General features: G+C 42.5%; 1 protein-coding gene across 1 annotated transcript in view; it reads right to left on the bottom strand.

The window, feature by feature from the left end:
• pde9ab (phosphodiesterase 9ab) overlaps nt 1-10,356 on the bottom strand; it is a 107,079-nt gene extending 96,723 nt beyond the window's left edge. The window contains exon 1 of the mRNA XM_063038516.1: nt 10,199-10,356. Within this exon, the coding sequence (XP_062894586.1) occupies nt 10,199-10,270 (72 nt within the window). The 5' untranslated portion in view covers nt 10,271-10,356. The remainder of the gene's footprint in view (nt 1-10,198) is intronic.
• Between the last annotated feature and the right edge of the window lie 15,333 nt (nt 10,357-25,689).

Genomic DNA, 25,689 nt, shown 5'->3' with positions numbered 1-25,689 from the left:
CTTGTGAACCTCCTCTGGACTCTCTCCAATGACTGCACATCCCTTCTGAGATAAGGTGCCCAAAAATTGTTGACAATACTCCAAGTGAGATCTGACCAGTGTCTTATAAAGCTTCAGCGTTATCTCCTTGTTTTTATATTCTATTCCCCTTGAAATAAATGCCAACATTGTACTTGCCTTCTTTACCAAAGACTCAACCTGTGAATAAACCTTCAGGGAGTCTTGCACAGGGACTCCCAAGTCCCTTTGCACCTCTGATGTTTGAATTTTCTCCTCATTTAGATAATAGTCTGCACTATTGTTCCTTTTACCAAAGTGCATTATCAGACATTTCCCATATGCCACTGTATTCCATCTGCCACTTTTTGCCCATTCTTCCAATTTGTCTAAGTCCCGCTGTAATCGCATTGCTTCCCCAGCACTACGTACCCCTCCACCCATCATCCGCAAACTTTGTTACAAAACCATCAATTTAACCATCTAAATCACTGACAAACAATGTGAAAAGTAGCGGTCCCAATACTGACCCCTGAGAAACACCACCAATCACTGACAGCCAAGCAGAAAAGGCCCCCTTTATTCCCACTCACTGCCTCCTGCCTGTCAGCCATTCCATTATCCATGCCAGTATCTTTCCTGTAATGCCATGGGATTTTATCTTGTTAAGCAGAAAGATCTCGAATTACACAGCAGAGGAACAGATCTCTGCAGATAAATTAGAAAACCCTGCAAGTATTTTAAAGAACTGCATCAGATTATTCCTCAGGAATTAAGGGTTATGGGAAAAGACAGGGAGGTGGAGCTGAGTGCACGGCCAGATCAGCCAAGATCTTATTGAATGGTGGAGTAGGCTCAACAGGCCAGATGGCCTACTCCTGCTCCAAGTTCTTTATGTTGCTAGAGGGAAGCAAATCTAAGATCATATCATTCCTACTCACTCCATAATTTAACTTTCTAGTACCTGGAGGCAAAGAGTAACTATATTCCTTTCTACTTGTGGTTATCTGTGGAACCAAGCAGTAAAAGGGGTCTTGATATCCATGTTCACAGCTTTCTGAGAGCAACTACACAAGTAGACAGTGTAGTATGCCTTCATCGGTCGGGGCATTGAATATGTAGCCCCCGCTGGCCACCCTCAGGGTCCCTCGGCTCCGCCAACCTGGGTAATTCGTTTGTGTGGATGCTGTGTGATGTACCCCACCCCGCCCAAATAACAGACAATACACCAGATACGATTAAATGATTTACAGTTTATAGATATTACTGGAACTATATAATTAATAGATAATAAAATATAAAAGGAAAATAAAAGGCGCCACACTTATCAAAGTTCAATCTCCTCGTGCACAGTTGGAGCTCAGGACCCTTCTTCTTCACCCTGCGACCCCTCGGACTGCCTCGACCAACAACGGTGGTCAACCAGATGCTCCACACGAGTCTGTCTCCTCGCCAAACGCCCCGCTCGGGGTTTGACCCCGTTAGCAGACTCACAGCACCTGGTCCATTCTCTGTCTCTCTCTCCTGCCTTCTGCCCCAAAACCCCACGCATACAGTATCTTCAAATACATCAAAAACATAACAACTATCCCAATTGGTTCATAACATCTTATCAGTAACGTGATTCAACAAACAGCTAGCGGGAAGGATTTTCTCAGCGTTTAACATAACAAAGAAGCATTCCCAAGTATAACATAACAAAGAAGCCATTTTAATTAGCCTACACAGTAACATAAGAGACGAAACCCCCTTACAAGTACAAGATTCAAGAAGTCATGTTGTAGTTGTACAAAACTTTGCTTAGGGCGCATTTGGAATATCGTGTGAATTTTTGGTCACTCCATTACAGGAAGGATGTGGAGGCTTTGGAAAGGGCGCAGAAGAGGTTTAACAGGATGCTGCATAGATTAGAGATGACTAGCTATAAAGGGAGGTTGGGCAAACTTGAATTGTCTTATCTGAAATGATACCTGATAGTTTATAAAATTGGAATGTGATTGAGAGGGTGGATGGTCAGAATCTGTTTCTCAGCATATTAATGTTAAAGACATGTATTTAAGGTGAGAGGGTGAAAGTAAATGTGCGGATGTAGCTATTTTATACAGAGTGGTAAGTGCCTGGAATGTGCTGCCCAGTTTGGTGGCGGACGCAGGCATTTTAGTGGCATTTAGACAAACACATGAACATACAGGGAATGGAGGTATTACAGACCTTGTGCAGGCAGATGGGGTTAATTTAATTTTGTATCATGGTCAGCATGAACTTCACGGGCCAAATGGCCTGCTTTTGTGCCATATTGCTCTTTATGTGGGAAAGCTTGCATGTCTGACTTGGCTTCCAGTGATTTCCCAACACTCTAAACTCAGCAAATGAGGATAGTTGCAGAAACTCCACAACAGATGATTGCAATTGGCTAACTCTATACACTGATGATTAACCCTGACACTCTGTTTCAGTTAATTCCATTTAATATTAGTCAGTAAAGCAAACATTAATCTTCACTGTAGGAGCAAACCTCCTAAATAAAAACTGACCTAGTCAGTTAATAGCCAAGCCATTGGCTTCATCAGATGGTGCACAAAGTAGATGCAGTTATTGAGATAGCTCCCTGGAATCACATCGACCAGAATCTTCACTGAGCCAACCACAAGTACCATGGGTATGGGATCGGGCCAGGCATTGGAGACGCCCCAAAGTCTTTCCAACAACTACAAGTTTAAGGTCACGTGTGTGGTGGAACACCCTCTATTTGGCTGGATGAGAGCAGCTCCAAACACTCAGGAATCTTGGCACAACTGAACATGGACCTTTACAGCACAGTGTGGGCCTACTGCCTGTGTTGCTGTGCTGAGCTATATAAACCTACTCCACTCACAAAGTAACCTGTCCCTCCCACACAGCCATAACCTGCCATTTCTCTTACATCATATCCAAGTGTCACTTTAACGTCCCTGTTGTACCAGCCTCCATCAGCACCTTGGGCGGACTGTACCAAGCACTGATGGGCGTGGTGGTCGGAGCATTGAGAATCAAGCATTTCTCAAGATAGGCCCAGCATGAACGACCCTGAGTAATTGCCCCTTCCAACAATGCACGGCAGCTGCAGTGTGTGCCATCTTCAAAATGCCACACGACATTCACTCACTTAGGTTAGTTCAACGGCACCTCACAAACTCACGGCCTTTATCATTAGGAAGGGCAGGAATTGCATGTGCAATTGGAACAAGTCTACCTGCAGGTTTCCTGACTTGCAATTATATCACTGGTATTTTATAGCCACAAGATCTACACCATGGACACTTACATCCACAGAACCAAAGGATCACCAGAAGGATGGCAATGTTCAAGATGCCAGCTCACTACCACCTTCAAGGGCAAAATATGTTGTTCTTGCCAGCAATACCCAGATCTCCAAGAAATGGGTAAATTAAAGCAAAAATACAGCCATCTGCACCTTGTGCTTGTGATTCGCAAGTAGACTCCTCAACAAAGCAAGATGTTAAACTGCTGTAGCCGAAACACACAATAAATGTGAGCATGACTAAGAGAGAGCTATATAGAGACACAGAGACTGAGCGCAGCTCTTCCCTCATTATTAGATGGCTCACCTTTGACCCTTCCATTGGGGATCACTGAATTCTTTGTGGCTAAAATTTTTAACTCCTTCTATAGCATTAATGACAGCACAGAAACTAATCATTCATCCCGGTACTAAAGCTTCACATGGACCTCCCTCCACCCTGCTGCACTTTAAATAGTATATATTTAGAGAATATCTTTTTATTTTCCCACATTGGCAAACTTCACATTCTGAACACTGAGATAGTAAGATTCCCCTGACTGCTACTTGCATATGTGGCCACTTTATCGTCATGACTTTTACTTTGAGTTCCCTACAAGAGGGTGCACCTTTTCCCAATGCCTACCCTATTAAACTCCCTCAGATTATTTTAAAGACCTACCACTCAGTCTCGTTCAGGGTCCAGAGAATTCCATTTTGCAAATATATTAATTTTATAACATGCAGACAAGAACTGAGTGCAGGTAAGCATAGGCCAATCAATGCTGCATACCAGGTAAAAATCTTCTCTGATTTGTATCTTAGTGATTTGCTTGCAGATTTTAAAGCTCATTAATTTGCTTTAATGACTAATGAACCTATATCCCAGAATTCCTTTGACACTCCCCCCCCCAACTCATGAAGATTCTCATTTTCCCAGTGTGTAGCTATTCCTTGTACAAAATGTACCTCATATTTACATACCCAATCTGAAAGCTTTCATATATCATTTGTATTTTGCCAGTGCTCCTCGGCATTGTTGCTGGTTCTCAGTTTGATGTCATCTGATTTTGATATTGATTTCAATTTCAAACTCTTGTGTTTAACATAGCTACGTGAACCGTGTTCCCATCGCAGATTCTTGTGGAAAGCTAGTTTCTTTCATTGCTGTCTCTAATCCCAATTTTGTACCTTTTAATGAGTTGCTGGTGCCCACTGACTCCACGTCTGGCCTTCAATATGATATTATGCATCATCTTATTAAATATTTATATTAATTCTTTAAAGAAATCGATACATGGTCAAGCATAAACCTTTTAAAGCCTATTAAAGATATGAATAAAATGAAAAGATCAATCAAGATTCCGTGGTCGTCACCATTAAGTCTCCTAACTAAGTCTTACCCTAAATGTTCTGTACATCCCTTTCCATATTCTAATGTAGAATTTAATACAAAAACAGAAAATGAAGCGCTCAACAGGTCAGGGCAGCACCTGTGGAAAGAGAAAGAGTTAACGTTTCAGGTTGAAGACCCTTCAGAGGATTCTACTTCCACGGATGCTATCTGACCTGTTGAGTGTTCCCAGTAATTTCTTTTTTGCTTCCGTGTCAGGTTTCCAGCATTTGCGTATTTTCAATTTTCATTTACCGGAAATTAGTTAATTACAGATCTCAAGTTTTTTGACTAAATTGATACTGAGCCAGTCTTACACTGAGTGTCTCCTGATGGTTATGAGTTAAACCATTGCTTTTAGCCCAGGTTTAGGAGACCCTGTTTGATTCTTTGGCCTTGCCAACCAAAACATTGGCAAAAGAAGTAATGCTACAATTAGTTCTATGTCTCCTTGCATCTTTCTTTTAGCTGCTGTTTGATAGCATTCCAGAAATGACATTGGATGAAGGTGGGGACCATTCTCAATTATATTCTGCTGCAAGCTTAGGGATGTTACAAGTTTTGCCTGTCTGCAGTTTGCAATGAAGTATATCCTCTTTTTATGGAATCCTGCCTCTAGTTGACTTATATGTCAATATGAATCATGTCTCAGAATAAATCATGGAATCATACAGCCCAAAAAGAAACCAAATATTTCATCATTCTAATTCTGGAAGACCAACAGAATAAGTATTCATGGGGCCCTGTAAATTTTTATTTTGAAGAGTTTTGTATCTACCCAATTTTCTTACACCCCATTTTTGGCGAGTCCAAATTTACTGTTTAAAAAATCTCTTCATCTGCCATATTGGTTCTTGAGGCAAGTGTCTGAAGTTTGTGTCTTCTCTTCATAGACCCTCCTACTAGCCCCTATTTATTGAATTCTTCATATACTTTTAAACACATCTATGGAACTTCTGCTCATATATCTCTACTTCATGGAGAAAATTCCAGTTTCTGTGTTCTCCCCCTGCCCCCCCCCCCAATGCTAGAGTTCCTTTTCTCAGGTGCCATTCCAATAAACTTCCTCTGAATCCACTGGAACATACTTCCTAAATTATATAGGCAGGGAATGAACATAACTAGCTGAGGCTTGTAAAGGTTTAGCAGATGCTTCTTGCTTTTATACTCAGATTCCTTATGCTTTCAGAAATCACGGAAATAGGCCCTTCTGCCCATTGAGTTTCCACAGACCATCAAGCATTATTTGCATTTTATTCTCTCCATTTTTTCCCTCAAATCCACCCAATATCTAGCACTCACATGTACTCCAGAAGCAATTTACAGTATTTTGCCTAATTTATGTTCCAGCCCATATGTCTTTAGGTTGTGGGAGGAAACCAGAGTACCTAGGGAAAACCCACGTGGCCACACAGAGAACAAACAACCCACACGCAGGGAGTACCAGAGGTCAGGATTGAACATGTGTTACTGACACTGAGAGGAGGTGGCTCTACTAGCTACCCCACTGTGCTGTCCTTTGGTTATCTGGATAAAGCTCACATCTCTCCGAACCCCTTAGAAATTGTTCCATTTAGTTTCCATTACCTCCCTTCCAAAATAGAGCCTCCGGACTCACACCACCAGGTTCAGGAACAGTTACTACCCCTCAACCATCAGGCTTTTGAACCAAGGGGATAACTTCACTTGCCCCGTCATTGACATTTTCCCACAACCTATGGACTCACTTTCAAGGACTCTTCATCTCATGTTCTCGATATTTATTGCTTATTTATTTATTATATCTTTCTTTTTGTATTTGCATAGTTTGTTGCCTTTTGCCCACTAGTTGAATGCCCACATTGGTGGGGTCTTTCATTGACTCTATTATGCTTTTTTTTCTATTATGGATTTATTGAGTGTGCTGCAAGAAAATGAATCTCAGGGTTGTATATGGTGATATACATGTACTTTGATAATAAATTTACTTAACTTTGAACATGCAACAGATCACACTTTCCTGCAATGAATATTATCAGCCATACCCCTGTCCACTTTGGCAGTGTCTAAATCAGGGGTTCATATCCTGGGGTTCACGGACCCCTTGCTTAAGGGTATTGGTCCAGGGCAAAAAAGAGGGTTGGGAACACTGGTTCTAAATCCTACATGTCTGTTCATTTCCACACGTCACATCAGCTGCAAATATTGAAAGTAATCATAGAGCTGCTCTGTGTGGAATTCCATCTGTCGTGCCACTCTTCACCAGTCTATGCCCTTCCCAACTCTGCGACTATTCTTCACATGATAGATAGATATACTTTATTGATCCCAAGGGAAATTGGGTTTCATTACAGCCGCACCAACCAAGAATAGAGCATAAATATAGCAATATAGAAACCACAAACAATCAAACAACAAATGCAAACTATGCCAGATGGAAAATAAGTCCAGGACCAGTCTATTGGCTCAGGGTGTCTGACCCTCCACGGGAGGAGCTGCAAGTTCGATGGCCACAGGCAGGAACGACCTCCCGTGCCACCCAGTGTTGTATCTCAGTGGAATATGGCCGAAGTCCAACAGTAAAAAGTTCAATATCCGGTCTACAAACACGTTCCTCGATCGTAATATGACCCGGATTGCACCATCCGTTGTTAACCAGAACAGTAAGCACCCAACTCTTTTAGGCTTACCACTCTCAGTGAACTTCCGATCAGCCCAAACGGTCTGGCAGCTGTCCATGGAAAAGTTTTGATCGGGTATGTCCTTGTGCAGCCCATGATATTACATGGATAAGCTTCATATCATCTTTTAAACCTGGAAATTATACTCTGTATAGCCCAAATCAAAGTCATCAATAAAAACAAGCCACTGATCTTGGTTGTGGTGTTGGTGGGGTGAGAGGATGTGGGATACACACGCCCCCAGATGTTCACCAGTCTATTAGCTTTCTGTTGCTTAACCGATTTGCTACCCTCTCGGCTGCTGTTCTCTTAGTTCTTTGAGTTCACTCTTACTCCTATTTAATGGGACAGCAAGTAGAACCACTGCCTCACCAGAGACCCTGACCACCGATTGTGTCTATAGAATTTGCGCATTCTTTCTGGCGGCTCCAATTAAATCCCACTTTCCAAAGACTTGCAGGTTGGTGATAAATCTGGGGTTCTTGATGAGAATGTGGGGATTAAAATAGGATTAACGTAATTGGTAGCTGATGGTCAGTATGGACTCAAAGGGCCAGAGCGGATCTGTTTTCTGCCGTATGTCTCTATAACTGTACATCCCACGATTGATGAAGGCCAATGCACCATATGCTTTCTTAACCACAGAGTCAACCTGCGCAGCAGCTTTGAGTGTCCTATGAACTCAGACCCCAAGATCCCTCTGATCTTTCACACTGCCAAGAGTCTTACCATTAGTACTATATTCTGTCATCATATTTGACCTACCTAAATGAATCACCTCACACTTATCTGGGCTGAACTCCATTTGCCACTTTTCAGCCCAGTTTTGCATCCTGTCAATGTCCCACTGTAACTTCTGACAGCCCTCTACACTACCCACAACACCCCCAACCTTTGGGTCATCAGCAAATTTACTAACCCATCCCTCCAAATTTACTAACCCATCTCATCCAGGTCATTTATAAAAATCACAAAGACTAGGGGTCCCAAAACAGATCCCTGAGGCACACCACTGGTCACCGACCTCCATGCAGAATATGACCCGTCTAACAACCACTCTTTGCCTTCTGTGGGCAAGCCAGTTCTGGATCCACAAAGCAATGTCCCCTTGGATCCCATGCCTCCTTACTTTCTCAATAAGCCTTGCATGAGGTACTTTGTCAAATGCCTTGCTGAAATCCATATACACTACATCTACATCTACTGTTCTACCTTCAATGTCCTCAAAAAATTCAATCAGGCTCATAAGGCATGACCTGCCTTTGACAAAGCCATGCTGACTATTCCTAATCCAAATGTTCTAATACCTCTCCAAATGTTCATAAATCTTGCCTCTCAGGATCTTCTCCATCAGCTTATCAACCACTTGTCTATAATTTCCTGGGCTATCTCTACTTTCCAAATAACTTGACTTATCCCTTTATTTTCGTCCCTTGATCAATAATACACACTCAGTTAAGTACACCTCTTCCTCAGGTCCATAACTCCATTCAATCCGCTGGTGCCTTCAGGCACATCAGCCCTTTCCAAGATCTGTAAAAGTGTCTGTGATTAACACTACTAAAAGCAAATTCCCACTCATACCTTCATTACATTTTATGGTTCTGTTATTCTCATTTTATCTTAACCCCCTAGTTAGAACTAGTATCTGCATCCCCATGTACCAATGCATACGAGTTCAAATCAACCTGAGCCTACTCTGCAATTTTCCCTCATTTGGAATATTCTTCATTCAAATGAGGCTTTTAGTTACCTTCTGACAACTTCTTCTCTGAATCTCAACCCTGTCTGGCCGCAGTTCACTTTCCAAGAACGATATCTACCCGAGAGCAACCTCCAACGTTCCAGGAATCTGAAGCGCTCACCAATGTAGCAGTTCCCTGATTTGCTTCTCTCCCACGTAACCAACCAGTATGTGATGCTGGGAACAATCCAGAGATGACCAACTCTGAAATCCTGCTCTGAACCTTCCTCCTCGTTACAGAAATTCCAGCTGCAGGACCACTTTTGGTTTATTTTAGACGTTTGACTGATTCCTGTCACTTGCACCTGTTGGGGACATAGCTTACCCTTGCACCAGAAGCAACACACTGCACAAGATTCATGTTAGTAACTGCAGAAACAGCTGTCAATCCCTTGACTTATAAAATCGAAGGAAACATTTTGCATTTCTGTACCACAAAGTGCTCAAGTCTACATGGCCCATTACTAATCAAATCACAGCTGCCCAAACTAAAAGCTAATTTTTTCATGCACACACAGAGAATTCCTCACTATCTGCTTCTTTCTACCTTGCTGAGGGCCATCTGCTTTGATCTTAAACTGCGAGTATGTAGTTACTAGCACTTAGAACATGATCGCCCTTGCATCATGGGGTACCCCAGGACTGGAACTTAGACAGTCAGAGACAGAAATATCCAAGATACACAAAACATCCTTAAGTTCACAGGACTGCCCGTGTAGTCGTCCTCAACCAAGTAAACATGTTCCTGTTTATTTAAAGTTATACTTTATCTTTTATTATTAAATTTTACAACATATTGTCAAAAAGTGGGTTTAATTTGTGTGATAGCATCATGCACAATTTGCAGATTCACTAAACAAAACGGTCCAATTATTATACACAATATTTGCAATGTGAATCATGTCTTAACAGAAGTAGGGATCCATGTCTCAGCGCAAATTAGTTCTTGATATAAATCACACAAATATGCATCATGTCCTAACATAAAATCACCCCTCAGTATGAAATCACTCCTCAACAAATCTCAAGTGCAAATCACACGTAAATGAACCGTGCCTCAGTATCAATTATCACTCTCAAAAGAGGGCAAGAAAGGATAACAAGTTACAGAATGAAGATATTACCTTCCGTGAAACATTGTCTTTCTCCAAGTAGATAATCTTTGGTACATAGGCAGAGGAGGAAGCTGATCCCATTTCCTGTTGACTGGGGTTAATAATGTAATGTGTACCACACAGGAGGCAGAAATGGGACAAGGACTGCGATTCTCAGCTGTCAAAGCTCCTCCTGTGACCTAGGACACTCAAGCAGGTGCGACTGAAATGCAGAAGGCGGAAAAGCTGGGATCTGAAGATGTTTGTCCACTACTAACCAATCTGTCTCCAGCGGGGTGTTGTTGCCTTGGCAAACCAGGTGATTCCAAGTGATTACATAAACAGTCATTAACCATATCTTGAAATTCCTATCACCAGGGGTTCAGTTAATTACTTGCCTCATTAAGACACAACCAAATTAAGAAATGTCATCCAAAAGATGCCGATTTAAATTAGGAGGGAATTAAGAGGATATTTTGAGCAGTTTTTCACTCATTATTTGACTGAAGTGATTTGTTCTATTTTTATCTAAATTGGTGGACTTTATGAAGAACAAGTAACAGAGCTGGATTTCTGAAGCCAAAGGGTTTAATGACAAAGTACGGACTGAGCCACCAATAGGATCATTTTATTCTGCTTCTGTCCAATGTTTAAATTAGTGATTCATTCTGTGTTACAGTTTCACAACAGCCAGTATCTCTCCTTGAATGTCCATTCAATACCTGTGAGCCTGTGTGTACATGTTACTCAACTGTGGGACATTTCACATCTCTGTTTCCTGACACTTGCCATCCACCCATGTGAGCATTTTTTGCTGCAAGAAAACCAACAAAGATGAAACAATATTTTACTATCAGCAGGGCGATGGAATCAGCTGGGGCTCATGGTAACACTTTCACTTCAGAATCAGAAGCTGATTCAGTTCAATCTGCAGAGTGACAGTGTTGGAGGTGCCACATTTTAGAATAGGGATTGAAATGAAGCCCTGCCCATTTTCTTAGGAGGATGTAACAATTTCCATGCCACTTTAAAAGGTTTTTGAGCCTCTGCAGTGGAAAATACGACAGTTCATTTCCAGCAGTCAGAAATTTAGCTTCAGCACAGCCAGGCATGCCACTGTGCTCAATATCTCTTCCAAATTCTGGCCAACAGAAACACCTATTTAGAGGGTTTATGTCTGAAGATCACTTCTGTCTGCTCAAGCATGAGAACATAAGAAAGTAGGACCAGGCCATTGCAACCCTCAAGCCTGCCCTATCTTTCGACACGATTATAGTTGATCTGTGCTAGCCTTAACTTCTCTTCAGTGCCAGTTCCCAATAGCACTTTATTCCTTGATCTTTTGAATGATTTTCTATCCCTACCGTACTATGTGCTAATCGTACTTTGTATTCCCGATTACAGGAAGGACATAAAAGCCACTGTGGTTATCCAGCATCAGTTCACTGGGTAGATCCAGAGGACGTCGAGAAGGAAACAACAGCATGAAGGGAGATGTAAGGTATAACAATTACTTCCACAAGAGAAAGTATGAGCAGGAGTAGGTCACTAGCCCTCTTGAACCTGTCCCACCATTCAATACAATCATGGCTGATCTTCAAGCTCTCTTCTCTGTTTGTTCCCTTATCCTTCCATCTTTCAAATACTTATCTATCTCTGCCTTAAATATATCAAACGATCTGGCCTACATCACCCCTGGGGCAGAAAATTCCAGAGATTCAACACTCTGTGAGGAGAAATTTCTATACACCTTGATTTTAAATGACCTGCTTTTTATCTTGTAGTTATACACCCTTAGTTCACACCTCTCCCTAGTGAAAACATCCAAATATCTATCCTGTCAAGCCTCTTAAAGGAGATTATATTTTTGAATAAGATCACATCTCATTCTTCTAAACTCCAAGGAATACAAACCCAAACTGCTGGTCTCTCTTGTATGACAACCTACTAATCCCAGGAATTAGCCTGGCGAATCTTCTTTGGATAGCCTCCAATGCTACTATAGTTTATTTAAATGAGGGAATTAAAACTGCACACTTCCAGCCGTGCCTCACCAACACCATGTGCCATTGTGACAAATCCTCCCTATTTTATAACTCCAATCCCTTTGAAATAAAGGCCACATGCTGTCTCACTTCTTAACTATTTGTTGGACCTGCCTGCTAACCTTCACAGGATTCATGCATGAGAACACACAGATCCCTCTACATTTGGAGTCTCATTTACATATTAATCTGCCTTTTTATTCGTTTGACCAAAGTCCATGACCTTGCACCTTCCCACATTAAACTCCATTTGCCAAGTTTTCACCCAGTCACTCAATTTCCATCCTGTTTCAGAATCACAAAGTTTACATCACAATATGCCCTTCCACCTCTATTCCTACCATTCACAAACTTGGAACTGTGAACTTTGATCCCTTCTGCAGTTCATTAGTGTCAACAGTAAACAAATAAGGGCAAGAATCTATCCATGGGCTACTCCACCAGTTACATTCTCCCAGTTAGAAAAGGAAGTATTGTTTCCAACTGTCAGTTTTTGTCGTGACAGCTAGTTTGCCATCCATTCTAAAATACTTCCTCCAATACTTGGGCTCTTGTGCACCAGCCTCGTATGTGGCATATTAATCTCAATATAGTACATCTACAGGATCCTCTCAACTAACCCTCTCTGCCACATCCTCAAAGAATTGGAGCACATTTTGTTAAACTGATATGCCTTTCATAAAACAACCTTGACTATGTTTGATTAAATTCAGCTCTCCTAATGGATTAGATTTTCCTCTTTGAAAATTGATTCTAGAATGTTGCCAGCAATAGATCCATCTAGCCTGTAGCACTTTGCCTTCTATTTTTGAATAAGGGATTCAGATTGTCTGTCCACAATCATCAGATACTCTCCCAGATTTTAACTAGTTTTGAAAATTTTCAGCCAATGGATCTCTGCAGCCACTTCTGTTAAAATCCACAGGTGTGGGTCATCTGGTCCAGGAGGTTGATCTGCCTTTACCCTGCAAGTTATCTAATAGCTTATCCAATGGAGCAGAATCAGATTTATTGTCACTGATGTATGTCATGAAACAACTTCAAGATGGCGCCGGGCTGAAGTCTCTGTCGAGGCCGTGACTGAGACTTAAATTATGAACACAAGAAAGTCTGCAGATGTTGGAAATCCAAAGCAACACACACAAAATGCTGGAGGAACTCAGTAGGTCAGGCAGCATCAACAGAAATGAATAAACAGCCTATCTTTCAGGAAGAAAGGTCTCGTCCAAAATGTCGACTGCTTTTTCATTTCCATAGGTGCTGCCTGGCCTGCTGAGTTTCTCCAGCATTTTGTGTGTTTTGCTTCAGACTTGTTTTTTTAAGGTTCATAGGGATGGTTTTGGGGACAGAGAGGGGAATTAGGGATCATGTCATAGTCTAAGCCCCTCTGCATTCAAAGTCCAGCAACATGGACATGGATGAAGGTTGGATGTTGAGCCAGTGGACCAGCGAGGGCGAGGGCTGGTGACTCCCACCCACCAACTAGTGAGTTACCAGCGGACTTGGGGATTGGAGCTCTGTGTCGACAGGAGGCACGAGGGCCAGTGACCCACATGAGTCGGCAAGTCCACAGTTCGAGGCCGAGTGCTCAGGCTCCATCATTGGCGAGGCCTGGAGTTTGGAGTCCAGAACTCAAGGCCTGAGGCCAGGGCCCCGAGTCTGGGAAGAAGCTGTTGCTAAAACGTTGAGTGTAGGTCTTCAGGCTCCTGTACCTCCCCCCTGTAGGGAGTAATGAGAAGAGGGCATGTAACTTCCCCCAATTTAGTTGAAATTTGTCCATCTGTTATCTGTGGGATATTTGTGGTGCTCTTCATAATGAAAACTGAAGGAAAAAAATTGATATAGCGTATCTGCTATTGCATTTTTTTAATTAATTCACTAGCCTTGTTCTCTAGATGTCTCATACTTACCTCAGCTGTGTTCTTCCTATTTACCCTTACAATTTGTTTCAATATTACACACCAGTGCTATCTCAAAATCAAATTTCTTGCTTCTTACGAGGTTTTTAGTCTTTCACAGTAACGCTACCACTAGCCTCCCATGTATGGTCACTTGCCACCTCGTACAGTATGTCCTACTTCTCAATTTAAACATTATCCTTGACTTTCTTTGTTACCACAGATAGGAGGTTGAAGTGAATAAAGAGAGACTATTTCCTCTGATCAGTGATACAGAGAAGGAGATTGTAAGAAGTGCTCTTGGTGCTGGCACAGATTTGAACTATCAGATGGGTTCCAATGCCATAAACATCCATGATTACAAACAGGAGAAAGTAACTTTATGAAAGGACATGATTGCATTGGTGAGGATGTAGAAGTGATTCACTATGATGTTGCCTAGAGATGAAGCTTTTCAGTTATGAGGAGATAGCTGATAGTTGGGTTGTTTTCCTTGTAGTGGAGAGGGCTGAGGAGGGAACTGTAGAGTATAGGAAACGTTTCCCTACAGTAAAGGTATGTAAAACTGGAGAGATAGGTTTTAGGTAAGAGGTAAGGATTTAGAGGGGACCTGAGGAAGAACTTTTCCACCCAGAGAGTGGTTGGAATGTGGAATGCACAGCCTGAGAGACTGGTGAAGATAGAGACCCTCACAACATTCAAAAAGCATCAGGATGAACACTGGAATCACCAACACATAGACCAAGGGTTTCCAACCTGGGCTCTGCGGACCGCGTGCTTAATGGTATTGGTCCGTGGCATAAAAATAGTTGGGAAGTCCTGCTATAGACCAAATGTTTGTAAGTGGGACCAAACAAATGGTCAGCATGGACATCATGGGCCGAAGAACCTATTTCCGTGACTCAGAGTACAGGGCTGAAGAAAGTAGGTGGAGGCATTGTCTAGTCATAGTGGCTCCATCATTGTGTAGAGTAGGCTTAATGGAGGCTGGCACCTGCCCCTCAAGAGGGGCGAACTTATTCAAAGATATAAAATTCTGAAAAGGCTAGGCATGGTAACTGCTGAGACATTATCACTGGTATGGGAGTCTTCAAGTTCCAAGTATATTTATTATCAAAGTATGTATATCATATCCATGGTCTTGAACCAAGAGCAATATTACAAGATGACCATCGGGCTTGAAGGGCCTGGAGGCCTAATCCTGATCCTATTTCCTTGTGTTCCTTTGTTTTTGCATTCTTAATTTTTCTTTTCTTGTGGAAATAATTGTTGAATCTCACATCTCTCTTCCTGCTATAGTTCCCTCCAGGTCATCCTTTGCATCTACCCTGTGAATCAATGCTGGATAACCACCATGGTTTTGCTATATTTTCTGTGATGGAGGATAAAAACTACATATAATGTAGTATTCAATATTGAGACTCACTGGCGCTTTGTGAAAGTTCACCTTCAACATGTGGTACCCATGGGACATCTATTGGGTTCGTCCCACTGGCTTGTGTACCCTAATATCTTTCTGGCTAAGTGATTTTGTGGGCATTGAACTCTACTTTGGTTGGAATAGGAAGTGGAATTGGTTTATTATTGTTTGCATAGTCATATAGAAAAGCGGTGAAATGATCGGACAAAGTCAGCATGGATTTGTGAAAGGAAAATCATGTCTGACGAATCTCATAGAATTTTTTGAGGATGTAACTAGTAGAGTGGATAGGGGAGAACCAGTGGATGTGGTATATTTGGATTTTCAAAAGGCTTTTGACAAGGTCCCACACAGGAGATTAGTGTGCAAACTTAAAGCACATGGTATTGGGGGTAAGGTATTGGTGTGGGTGGAGAATTGGTTAGCAGACAGGAAGCAAAGAGTGGGAATAAACGGGACCTTTTCAGAATGGCAGGCGGTGACTAGTGGGGTACCGCAAGGCTCAGTGCTGGGACCCCAGTTGTTTACAATATATATTAATGACTTGGATGAGGGAATTAAATGCAGCATCTCCAAGTTTGCAGATGACACGAAGCTGGGTGGCAGAGTTAGCAGTGAGGAAGATGCTAAGAGGATGCAGGGTGACTTGGATAGGTTGGGTGAGTGGGCAAACTCATGGCAGATGCAATTTAATGTGGATAAATGTGAAGTTATCCACTTTGGTGGCAAAAATAGGAAAACAGATTATTATCTGAATGGTGGCCGATTAGGAAAAGGGGAGGTGCAACGAGACCTGGGTGTCATTATACACCAGTCATTGAAAGTGGGCATGCAGGTACAGCAGGCGGTGAAAAAGGCGAATGGTATGCTGGCATTTATAGCGAGAGGATTCGAGTACAGGAGCAGGGAGGTACTACTGTAGTTGTACAAGGCCTTGGTGAGACCACACCTGGAGTATTGGGTGCAGTTTTGGTCCCCTAATCTGAGGAAAGACATCTTTGCCATAGAGGGAGTACAAAGAAGGTTCACCAGATTGATTCCTGGGATGGCAGGACTTTCATATGAAGAAAGACTGGATGAACTGGGCTTGTTCTCGTTGGAATTTAGAAGATTGAGGGGGGATCTGATTGAAACGTATAAGATCCTAAAGGGATTGGACAGGCTAGATGCAGGAAGATTGTTCCCGATGTTGGGGAAGTCCAGAACGAGGGGTCACAGTTTGAGGATAGAGGGGAAGCCTTTTAGGACCGAGATTAGGAAAAACTTCTTCACACAGAGAGTGGTGAATCTGTGGAATTCTCTGCCACAGCAAACTGTTGAGGCCAGTTCATTGGCTATATTTAAAAGGAAGTTAGATATGGACCTTGTGGCTACGGGGGTCAGGGGGTATGGAGGGAAGGCTGGGTTCTGAGTTGGATGATCAGCCATGATCATAATAAATGGCGGTGCAGGCTCGAAGGGCTGAATGGCCTACTCCTGCACCTATTTTCTATGTTTCTATATTACAGTGCATTGAAGTAGAACAAGTTAAAACAATAACAGAATGCAGAATAAAGTGTACAGCTACAGAGAAAGTGCAGTGCAGATAAATAATAAGACGCAAAATCACAATGAGGTAGATTACGAGTTCAAGAATACAAGCTATCGTACAAGGGAACTATGGACTGGTCTAACAACAGTGGGCTAGAAGCTGTCCTTGAGCCTGGTGGTACATGATTTCAAGATTTTGTATATTTTGCCGGATGGAAGAGGGGAAAAGAGAGAACATCTGGGGTGGATGAGGTCTTTGATTCTGCTGGGTGCTTAACTGACGCAATGAGAAGTATAAACCTGTATAAATGCTACAAGTTATCTCGCTACTTAGATTGGGAAGAGAAGAATGTAGAATGCTGCTCTTGATAGAAATCTAGCAATTCCATCAGAGAATTCCATGCTGGGATTGTAATAGCAAGATGCCCATGGAGTTGTATTGACGTTTAGCAAGATCATAAGCTCCTCCAAATTCTAATGATCTGTAATTGAAAAGTAGATGCTGTAAATCTGAAATACTCTATAGTTCAGGCAACATCCATGAAGCATTTAATAATCTCTCCACCTTCCGTGAGTGATCTGCATTTGCCTGCGTACTCACTCACATGGCAGGACTAAGTATCAAAAAGAGTAATTCCCACTACCACCTGGGCACCTTGACCAAGGTCAACAAAGAAACCAACCAGGCAGCTGTCTGAAAACTCCGCACGTTTACTAAAAAGCTACTGGGTCTGAATTGGATACAAGGGTAGATCCCACACCACTCCCAAAAATTTCCTCTGTAGTCACCTTATTCCAAATTCAATGAGCAAAACAAGGAAATGTAAGCCTATCGACACGACATCCAGTACTGTGCTCAGCGTGACCTTGCTTTTCATAATGCAACATGAAAAGATGCCTGAAAAAAATTCAGCTGATTATTATCCAATTTAATTTCTGAATGCCCTTCAACTATTGAGGTCACATTGAAAGAGTCGGCACCTAGCACTTCAACCAATCTCCCAGCCAATACTTTCAGTGATGAAGATGGAATTTTTCTATATTTAGATTATGATGCATTCTGTGTTTTGACATGTTGATCTCCAAGGAAACTAATGCCAATTCACAGTTTTAATGCTGAATGAATGGCTTATATATTCAGATATTTTCCCCATGGTCTAATGGAACTGTGAGTTCCTTCCAGCGTGAGATCTTAAGCACAGAGGTGCAACACATTTAAATAGATATTTTAATTAACTGCAGTAAATTTCCTTACTTGGCCTTGTTAATTAATCCACCTGGGAATCTGCGGCATGACAGAAAGAATGACATGTTTATCATCCCAACTTTTGCTATGAACATCCGATCTAAATAAATGGCAAGTATTGTCTCTGGGCACAACTTGTATGTATAAACACAGTCTGCTTTCAACCCAAGAATTTTGATTTGGCCTTTGACTTTGTCAGGAGATTAGTTTCAGTGAATATTACTCACTACCTATTACTCACTGGATTATAGAACAAAACGCTGTAAAGCATTGCTAGGATATTATAAAAAGCCAAATGGTAACAAGCTTTTCTGGTAACTACATCCAAACATAAATATTTTCATCTGAACCATATTCTGGCAGTACAGAAACAATAGGATATTCATTCCAATGTTGTCATCAAAAGCTGTGATCTTGCATGAGGAGGACGTGACACATCCACTAATAGAGAGTTGACAAATCCTCAAACTGGTTATCCATTATGCACTTCAGCAGCAAATTATAGAACTACTTTGTTCACTTAGGAAGTTTGGTAGAACTCTGGTCGTTTGGAATCTGATTGTTCAGAAATCCCAACAGTTCAGCATTTGTCTCTGCTGTTGATCTAGATTGTGATTGTTCCAGTAAGATGGCGGCCTCTCTGAGTCCAACGAAGAGTGTACTGTAATTGTCCGTCCTTAGTATTTTTTTATGACTGCACTACGCTGCCGGTTATTATGCCACTAGCGAGTTCCTTGATAGTGGAGGAGCTGGACTTGCAGCAGATTGTATTGCTGCCTGCTACAGGAAGGCATCAGAAGCGATGTAGGGTGCAAAAGATTACATTGGACGTCGGTGATGTAGAATACTGCAAGTCCGGTTCACTGGTTCATTGGAGAGACCAATGGTGGGGGAGCTGTGCGGCCTCGGTGGTTGCACGGACCAGGCCCTCGTGCCGAGGGGTGGGCTGCTGCAGCCGCCCAGGGGAAGAGACGCTGGAGGCAGTGTGGCACAGGAGCGACTGTGCTGGGTTGGGTGCTGGACCCAGCCGTCCTTGCTGCCCTCTAGTGTTTGCTTGGTGGAAGATGAGCCGGATTGTGTCCAACCGTGGCTGCACCAGCACAATGATTGGACTGCTGCCGGCTTGTTCTTGCTGATAACATCCCAGTCACCATCAATCTCCAAGACATGACACTTAGGGACGTGGGCTATATTATATACATTCTGAGACTGTATGCTTACTGCTATTGTAATTATCTGTGCTACATGCCCCTTGTGTTCTATGTGACTGTTGGTACCATGTTTTGCACCTTAGGCCCGAAGGAACACTGTTTCGTTTGGCTGTATTCATGTATGATTGAATGATAATTAAACTTGAACTTGAAACTTGAGTTGGTGTCTAGTATACAGGCAAAGTGGACAGTCAGAGCCATGGGAGGCTGGTGGGTTTGTGTATGGCCTGGCAGTACGGTTGGGTGACAGAACATCAGAGGAGTTCAAAACCATATGATATAGGAGCATAATTAGGCTATTTGGTAAATTGAGCCTTCTCCATCATTCAATCATGACTTTTTTGTAAATTCCAATCCTGTTCTCCCTGTAACCCATAACCCCATGACCAATCAATATCTGCCTTAAATACATGTAATGACTTGGCCTCCACACTCCTCTATGGCAGCGTATTCTATAGATGCATCTCCCCTCTAACTGACAAAATTCCTCCTCATCATAGAGAGTACCCCGGTGGCTGTGCCCCTTAACAACAGGTACTCCTGTTTGAGTACTGTTGGGGCAGACAGCTTACCCGGGGGAAGCGACAGTGGCCGTGCCTCCGGCACAGAGTCTGGCCCTGTAGCTCAGAAGGGTAGGGCAAGGAAGAGGAGGGCAGTTGTGATAGGGGACTCAATAATAAGGGGGTCAGATAGGCGATTCTGTGGACGCAGTCCAGAGACCCGGATGGTAGTTTGCCTCCCTGGTGCCAGGGTCCGGGATATTTCTGATCGTGTCCAAGATATCCTGAAGTGGGAGGGTGAGGAGCCAGAGGTCGTGGTACATATAGGTACCAATGACATAGGTAGGAAAAGGGATGAGGTCCTGAAAGGAGAATATAGGGAGCTAGGAAGGGAGTTGAGAAAAAGGACCGCAAAGGTAGTCATCTCGGGATTACTGCCTGTGCCACGCGACAGTGAGAGTAGGAATGCGATGAGGTGGAGGATAAATGCGTGGCTGAGGGATTGGAGCAGGAGGCAGGGATTCAAGTTTTTGGATCATTGGGACCTCTTTTGGCACAGGCGTGACCTGTACAAAAAGGACGGGTTACACTTGAATCCTAGGGGGATCAATATCCTGGCAGGGAGATTAGCGAGGGCTACTGAGGTGACTTTAAACTAGAATGGTTGGGGGGTGGGAATCAAATTAAAGAGGCTAGGCGAGAGGAGGTTAGTTCACAACAGGGGGATGGGAACCAGTGCAGAGAGACAGAGGGGTGTAAAGTGAGGGTAGAAGCAAAAAGTAGTAAGGAGAAAAGTAAAAGTGGCAGGCTGACAAATCCAGGGCAAGCATCAAAAAGGGCCACTTTTCAACATAGTTGTATAAGGGCTAAGAGAGTTGTAAAAGAGTGCCTGAAGGCTTTGTGTGTCAATGCAAGGAGCATTCGTAACAAGGTGAATGAATTGAAAATGCAGATTGTTATTAATGATTATGATATAGTTGGGATCACAGAGACATGGCTCCAGGGTGACCAAGGATGGGAGCTCAACGTTCAGGGATATTCAATATTCAAGAGGGATAGACATGAAGGAAGGGGAGGTGGGGTAGCATTGCTGGTTAAAGAAGAGATTAACGCAATAGAAAGGAAGGACATAAGCTGGGATGATGTGGAATCGATATGGGTAGAGCTGCATAACACTAAGGGGCAGAAAACGCTGGTGGGAGTTGTGTACAGGCCATCTAACAGTAGTAGTGAGGTTGGGGATGGTATTAAACAGGAAATTAGAAATGTGTGCAATAAAGGAACAGCAGTTATAATGGGTGACTTCAATCTACATGTAGATTGGGTGAACCAAATTGGTAAGGGTGCTGAGGAAGAGGATTTCTTGGAATGTATGCGGGATAGTTTTTTGAACCAACATGTCGAGGAACCAACTAGAGAGCAGGCTATTCTAGTCTGGGTTTTGAGCAATGAGGAAGGGTTAATTAGCAATCTTGTCATGAGAGGCCCCTTGGGTAAGAGTGACCATAATATGGTGGAATTCTTCATTAAGATGGAGAGTGACATAGTTAATTCAGAAACAAAGGTTCTGAACTTAAAGAGGGGTAACTTTGAAGGTATGAGACGTGAATTAGCTAAGATAGACTGGCAAATGACACTTAAAGGATTGACGGTGGATATGCAATGGCAAGCATTTAAAGATTGCATGGATGAACTACAACAGTTGTTCATCCCAGTTTGGCAAAAGAATAAATCAAGGAAGGTAGTGCACCCGTGGCTGACAAGAGAAATTAGGGATAGTGTCAATTCCAAAGAAGAAGCATACAAATTAGCCAGAAAAAGTGGCTCACCTGAGGACTGGGAGAAATTCAGAGTTCAGCAGAGGAAGACAAAGAGCTTAATTAGGAAGAGGAAAAAAGATTATGAGAGAAAACTGGCAGGGAACATAAAAACTGACTGTAAAAGCTTTTATAGATATGTAAAAAGGAAAAGACTGGTAAAGACAAATGTAGGTCCCCTACAGACAGAAACAGGTGAATTGATTATGGGGAGCAAGGACATGGCAGACCAATTGAATAATTACTTTGGTTCTGTCTTCACTAAGGAGGACATAAATAATCTTCCAGAAATAGTAGGGGACAGAGGGTCCAGTGAGATGGAGGAACTGAGCGAAATACATGTTAGTAGGGAAGTGGTGTTAGGTAAATTGAAGGGATTAAAGGCAGATAAATCCCTAGGGCCAGATGGTCTGCATCCCAGAGTGCTTAAGGAAGTTGCCCAAGAAATAGTGGATGCATTAGTGATAATTTTTCAAAACTCGTTAGATTCTGGACTAGTTCCTGAGGATTGGAGGGTGGCTAATGTAACCCCACTTTTTAAAAAAGGAGGGAGAGAGAAACTGGGGAATTATAGACCGGTTAGCCTAACGTCGCTGGTGGGGAAACTGCTGGAGTCAGTTATCAAGGATGTGATAACAGCACATTTGGAAAGCGGTGAAATGATCGGACAAAGTCAGCATGGATTTGTGAAAGGAAAATCATGCCTGACGAATCTCATAGAATTTTTTGAGGATGTAACTAGTAGAGTGGATAGGGGAGAACCAGTGGATGTGGTATATTTGGATTTTCAAAAGGCTTTTGACAAGGTCCCACACAGGAGATTAGTGTGCAAACTTAAAGCACACAGTATTGGGGGTAAGGTATTGGTGTGGGTGGAGAATTGGTTAGCAGACAGGAAGCAAAGAGTGGGAATAAACGGGACCTTTTCAGAATGGCAGGCAGTGACTAGTGGGGTACCGCAAGGCTCAGTGCTGGGACCCCAGTTGTTTACAATATATATTAATGACTTGGATGAGGGAATTAAATGTAGCATCTCCAAGTTTGCGGATGACACGAAGCTGGGCGGCAGTGTTAGCTGTGAGGAGGATGCTAAGAGGATGCAGGGTGACTTGGATAGGTTGGGTGAGTGGGCAAATTCATGGCAGATGCAATTTAATGTGGATAAATGTGAAGTTATCCACTTTGGTGGCAAAAATAGGAGCGAGACGACCACTCATACTTTTGGGCTCCAGCAAGTATAGGCCCTGAGACATCAAAAGCTCCTCAATCATCAAGGTTTTCATGCCTGTGATCTGGAGTACTTGCATTATTTCCCACTCTCTAACTCATAAGGTTCATTGGAAAATTTAGAATCAGAATCAGGTTTATTATCACCGGCATGTGTCATGAAATTTGTTAACTTAGCAGCAGCAGTTCAATGCAATACGTAATATAGAAGAAGAAAAAAGAAATGAAATAATAAAAAATAAATTTACAGTATATGTATATTGAATAGATTAAAATCATGCAAAAAACAGAAATGATGTATTTTTGAAAAGTGAGGTAGTGTTCATGGTTTCAATGTCCATTTAGGAATCGGATGGTAGAGGGGAAGAAGCTGTTCCTGAATCACTGAGTGTGTGCCTTCAGGCTTCTGTACCTCCTATCTGATGGTAGCAGTGAGAAAAGGGCATGTTGGAGGTGCTGGAGGTCCTTTATAATGGACACTGCCTTTCTGTGACACTGCTCCTTGAAGATGTCCTGGGTACTTTGTAGGCTGGTACCCAAGATGGAGCTGACTAAATTTACAACCCTCTGCAGCTTTTTTCGGTCCTGTGTAGTAGCAACCCCCCCCCCCCACCCCCATATCAGTGATGCAGCTAGAAGTTTTTGAGAATATACTACTTTGTAACATGTTTACAAAAGTGTGTTTGGATATTAATAAGAGTAATATCCAATAGTGTGGAAAATCTGTTAGTCTGGCACCACAATGTCTCAAAGGTGTTGGATTATTGGAGAATCATTATGATGTACAAGAACACAGTGGATGGCTAGATAAGTGTTAAGTTATTCTCTAATTTCTGACCCCTAATAGTAATTTTCCACCTGATGTAACTGAATATCAAAGTGAGATTGAGGTATCTGTGCACTGAAGATCAATATTGCTCTGGTACACTTGGGAGATTCTACAACTCAGAGTATTTAAGTATATGAAAATTGGCCTGGTAGATTTTACACAAGGCACTGCACCCTGTAGTCAGCAGAAAAGGTTCCTGTAAGAAAGATTCCAGAATTTTGATTCAGCCTTTATGAAGAAATGGGAAAATACTTTACCATTTCAGAATGCCATGCCTTGGAGCTGAGGTATTCCAATGTGCTTGTAGTCCTTTTCCTTCTTAAGCCTTGAGGGAAATGCTTAATCATCAGCCCAGAGTCTACCCTGAACATCTATCATCCAGCCACTTTTATCATACACTATTAGTCCCATTTTATTCTCTCCATGTTCCCATCAACTTGCCCAGATTCCACCGCTCACCATTAAAAGGGGCAATTAACAGTGACCAATTAACCTACCAATCCACGCATCATTGGGATGTGGGAGGAAACCGGAGCACCTGGAGAAAACTCCGATGGTCACATGGAGAAGGTGACAATGCCACAAAGACACACTGAAGATCAGCACTAATCCCAGGTCTCTGGTAGAGCCAGCATCTCTACTTGCTATACCACTGTGCTGAAAAGGATGGAAAGTTGCTGCATGCATCTTGCAGATGGGTCAGACTTTCAACCGTGGTGTGTCAGTCATGGGAAGAATGAATAGTTAAGATAGGTTGTCAATCTGAATAGTTTGGATGGCCTCCTATTTCTGGAGTGTTATCATTCAGGTCAGCAGAGAGTACCTATCACATTCCTGATTTGTGTCTTGTAGATACTAGGAACAATTTGAAAAGTCAACTGGTCATTGGCACAGTAAACTTGCCCTCTGACCTAGTGCGGGATCTGAAATTTTGATCTGGAGAGTGTGCTTAGATTCATGCCTACTATTGATTCCTGGGATGTTGATGATAACAAATTTGAAGAATGTGATCCCATTGAATGTCAAGGTGAGGAGATTAGGTCTTTGCCAGTATGAAATGACCATTGTTTCAGTATTTTTGTGGTGCATTTTGCTACTTCTCAGCCCAAGCCTGGCTGTCATAAATAGATTCAATGCCATAGACCATGTCAGGTGTGATCAGAGCAGCTGTGAATAGTCATGAAACTTATGCCTGGTGATGGTCAGATGTTTACATGAACGTAGATGGCTCTATTGCCGAAAAAAAAAGCTGTGGGTGAATTGTAATCATGGGCACTGGTGTCTAAATGACGGAGTGAAAAGCCATTCCAGTGGCAGGTAGAGTGTGCAGACTCTGCACAGGTGGCACCCTAGCTCTCCATCAAAACCAGGTCAGTGCTACCTGCCGTGTCACAATACTGTGATATCTTGAAGCTTCAACAACCATAATCAGGACACCATTGACTGCAGCAAAATCCTTTTTGGTTTACCAAAGTCCTTCACGGAAGGAACCAAATAACCATCCTGGTCTTGTCCAGGCAGTGTGTCACCTCTGTCCCACAACAATATCGTTAATTTTTAACTAGTCTTGAATCTGGTTCAGGATACCACTCAGTCATGACCATTTTGGGGCAGGCAATAAATTCAGAGTTAAAAACAATGCTACCGTTCCATTACTGATGAGGTCCCAGTCTGATCACATTCTGTACTATCCAGTCCTTAGTCCTCCGTACAAGGAGGAAACATATTTTCAATTGTCATTGTGAAGGCAAATCTCAGATTGCTGGCTTTAAACATTTACAATAAGATTAGATTAGAT

Source organism: Mobula hypostoma, chromosome X2 (assembly GCF_963921235.1).
Source record: "Mobula hypostoma chromosome X2, sMobHyp1.1, whole genome shotgun sequence".
In the NCBI taxonomy this organism is placed as follows: Eukaryota; Metazoa; Chordata; class Chondrichthyes; order Myliobatiformes; family Myliobatidae; genus Mobula; species Mobula hypostoma.
The sequence above is the reverse complement of the archived record's forward strand: the minus strand, read 5'-3'. Positions and strand labels throughout refer to the sequence as shown.